The sequence below is a fragment of the Gracilinanus agilis genome, unplaced genomic scaffold, assembly GCF_016433145.1.
Source record: "Gracilinanus agilis isolate LMUSP501 unplaced genomic scaffold, AgileGrace unplaced_scaffold56439, whole genome shotgun sequence".
In the NCBI taxonomy this organism is placed as follows: domain Eukaryota; kingdom Metazoa; phylum Chordata; class Mammalia; order Didelphimorphia; family Didelphidae; genus Gracilinanus; species Gracilinanus agilis.
Genome location: NW_025391842.1, coordinates 788 through 4,193, shown reverse-complemented (window position 1 = coordinate 4,193; position 3,406 = coordinate 788). Strand labels below are relative to the sequence as shown.

The 3,406-nt window shown below is 45.3% G+C and overlaps 1 protein-coding gene across 1 annotated transcript; it reads right to left on the bottom strand.

Annotated features, from left to right (window-relative positions):
* Positions 1-248: 248 nt before the first annotated feature.
* LOC123256157 (osteoclast-associated immunoglobulin-like receptor) lies at positions 249-2,939 on the bottom strand. The gene is given in 5 exon segments (XM_044684838.1): positions 249-373; positions 786-1,067; positions 1,925-2,212; positions 2,568-2,600; positions 2,900-2,939. Coding segments are annotated over 5 exon segments (768 nt in total).
* Positions 2,940-3,406: the final 467 nt, after the last annotated feature.

Sequence of the window (3,406 nt, the reverse complement as noted above, 5' to 3'; positions counted from 1 at the left end):
GATTGTCAGGAACACATCACTCCCCTGCTAATAAGTCGAGCAACAGAGGCCCATGATTCCATTCCAGAAGACTTGGTAAAGCTAGACCCAATAAGACCAGTTGAACCCATCCAGCTCTCCCACAATATCCTTTCATCCTTCTCCAAAGAACCCTCATGTCTCCAGGTCATGCAACCCCATTCCATGTCCATTGCTGACAAGACTCAATGTCTTTGCTTTAACTCTGTTGCTCAAGGAGATCTCCAGGTTCAGTCTTGGCAGCCCCTTCCTCTGTTCCAGTCTAGAAACACCAGTGTCCCCAGGGTGAGGAGAACCAGTGAGCCAGGCCCATTCGAATGAGGTTGCCTGTAAGTATAATCCTGGGCAGTGGGACCTGAAAGGGCACAAAGGATTACCCAGATCCATCCATGAGTAAAGCTTCAGGAGTATTGAAGAAACTGAGAGAATGGTTACATGAATCTCTGAGGGGGCATAGATCCGAGGACAAGATGGACTCTTAGCTCAGTTTAATTTTTTTTTTAAAGAGAAGAATGCCCAGATATTCAAAAAGCATTGGAAACTAGAAAGGGTGACAGGTTCCCAAAAGAAAGGTGGGGTAGAATACCTGGCTAAAGGAGAGGGAAGGATAAGAGGAGAAACAAGGATAAGATGCCTAGAATCCAAAAATAAAATGTCCAAGGCTAGGGGATGGAATATATTAAGGTCTCTGAGAAATGAATGGGATAGAATATTAGGTTTTGTGAGAGGGTTAGAGGGATGGCATTCAACTTCCTGGGTCCCCTCACCTGACCAACTGATGATCAAAGGGTCACTCCTCTTAGACAAGATGTTTGGAGCAAAAGGTGTATGGTAGTAACAGCTGTAGGTTCCAGGAGCCATGAAGTCCTGAAGGGAAAAGTCAGCCCAAGGCTGGGAAGAACTGAGGTACTGTAAGGGCCCTGGGAAGCCCACATGATAAAGAGCAAAGCTCATTCCCCCTAGTGGGCCATGGCAGCGCAGGCTCACATTGATGCCTGGTACCACCACTGGCCCTGGCATTGCTATGAGCCAAGGCTTTGGTAACATGACTGTAGATGGAAGAGGAAAAGCTTAGGTTCCCCTCTATTCTTGCCCCTCTGGCCCTATAGCCCTCCATCTCTGCACCCAGTGCCCCCAGATTGATTTTCTGTTCTATCCCAATATGAGTGACAGAAAAGAGCCTCTGAAGATGTTGCTTCAGTTCTGCTCCTGACCTACTGTGTCACCTCAGGCAAATGCCTTTCCTTCTTTTGGGACTCAGTTTCCTCATCTGTAAAATGAGGGAGTTAGACAGTATCTCTAAGTCCCTTCTATCTTGAACATTTGTGACTCTATTATTCCATGCATGTCTCTGTCTTAGACTCTGATATTTTTATCGTCTTAATGTTTCTCAATGATTCAATTTACCCATTAAACAGATGACACAATTGGGCTCCATCACTAAGTTCTAAAGCATTCAATTTCTAAGCAGTGACAGGTGCCTCTTTGGATAGGAAATCCCCCCTTTCCCATATTACATCAATCATTGTCACCCTTTCCCTCTGAGGATCTCTTCTGTATTCTAAGTTTCTCCAACACCTTCAATTTCTTCTCCTTTGAGTTGGTTTACATTCCTATTCTAGTCACTCCCTTCTGGACATAACTTGCCTTGTCCATATCCATGCTCGTGCCCCTATTGGGACTGAAATCTGAGTCTCCTGATCCCCAAGCAGGTCAGAGCTCTTTCCTCTATCCCTGGACACAATCCTTCACTTTTGGCCTGAACAAGGCTCACTTTTCTTTATGACAACATAAGAGAGGTGATCACTTACAAGGGTTCTTGAAGGTTTGGTCATTTCCTCTCCCTCCACCTACCTTTGTACTCTGACTAGGTTTCTGCATCTTCTCTCCCATTCCCCAGCCTCACCTGTCACCCATACTTCTGGAGAGTTACTTGGCTGAGACTATACATTATAAGAGGTCTGGTAGCAGCAGCTATAGCTGCCTCCATGAGCAGGGGTCACCCTTTCAAAGAGGAACTCAGCTCCCAACTCTGAGGATTCCTGGATCTGGACTGGTCGAACCTCTCCCACCTTGTACAAGATGAATCTTGTGGCTGGAACTGGCACTCGGCACCACAAAGTTATGTTTCCCCCTGGGGCCAATACAGGCCCAGGTTTAGCACTGAGAGTGGGTTTGGGGTAAAAATCTTTTCCTAGGAAAGAGAAGAATTTGAGTGAATGCTTTCAGTAAGTCTGAGTGCCTTAGGGCTCAGGAAGCCTGGATTTGGAGTGAGGTAAGCTCTTTACACCTCAATTTTTCCATTTGTAAAGTTGATGGATAAATTAGAATCAACTGTCTCTGTGTCCCCTTTTCATTCTTTCCAAGATTCTTAGGGACTGGTCAAGGGAGAGGAAATAAGGATAGATTACAACAGGATAAGGGCAAGAAATGGGGGACAGGATCCAAGGACAAGCTGATGCCTGGTTCCTAGAAGATTATTAGTGATTGACAGCTGAAGGGATTCAAAGAGAAATGGGGAATAGAAGGGGATAAATGCAGTTACTCACCAGGTGGTGTGCCAGCCATGTGACCCAAATGCCCTACAATGAAAGTGAGTGGAGGTCAGTTTTGTATTTGCCTTCGGTCAGATTGACCCCTCAATGAACCAAGTTATATACCATCCTCAGTCCCTAATCAGTGAATGATCTAAGTGTCCATGTCATAACCTGAGTCTCTCTCATGGATGTAGATATCTGTCCCTCAGTCTATGCTTTCCCAAAATCCCAGAAGCCCATCCTCCCAGCTCTTTTATTTGGGACTCATCCTAGTTTCTGCTTCCTTCAGTTACAGGTGAGGAGTGGATGGGAGAGTGGGGAGGAGGAGGGCTAAATGGACTCACAGAGGCTCAGTAGTAGCAGAAGAGAAGACACCAGCATCATGTTCAATGGCTGCAAATGGCTGAAGGATAAGGATAGGCAGGGACAGGACCTGTGATGATTCCTTCCTTCCAGTCCCTCAGGAAATGAGCCACTCGAAATGTAGAGACATAGCTGGGCCTGGCCATGTTTTCCTAGGTGCTAAATTTCTGGGAGATTAGAGATTATCCCATTCTACATCTTCCTTTTTAAAAGGAGGAACCTCAATTCCAGAAAGGGGGGAGAGACTTAGTCCAGGATCCATAGAGATGCAGAGACAAGATAGGGGAAGAATCATAACATTTCAGAGTTGGAGGGGACAACAATGGCCCTCTAATATGTTCCATTAAAGAGAAAAATATCTCCCTATATAACAAGAAAAAGGTCATACTAGCCTTTGTCTAAAGACCACCAATGAGGAAAATCTATTATTTCCTGAGAAAACCTTTCCACTCTGGCAAAGCAGCAATTACAAGGAAATGTTCCTGAAA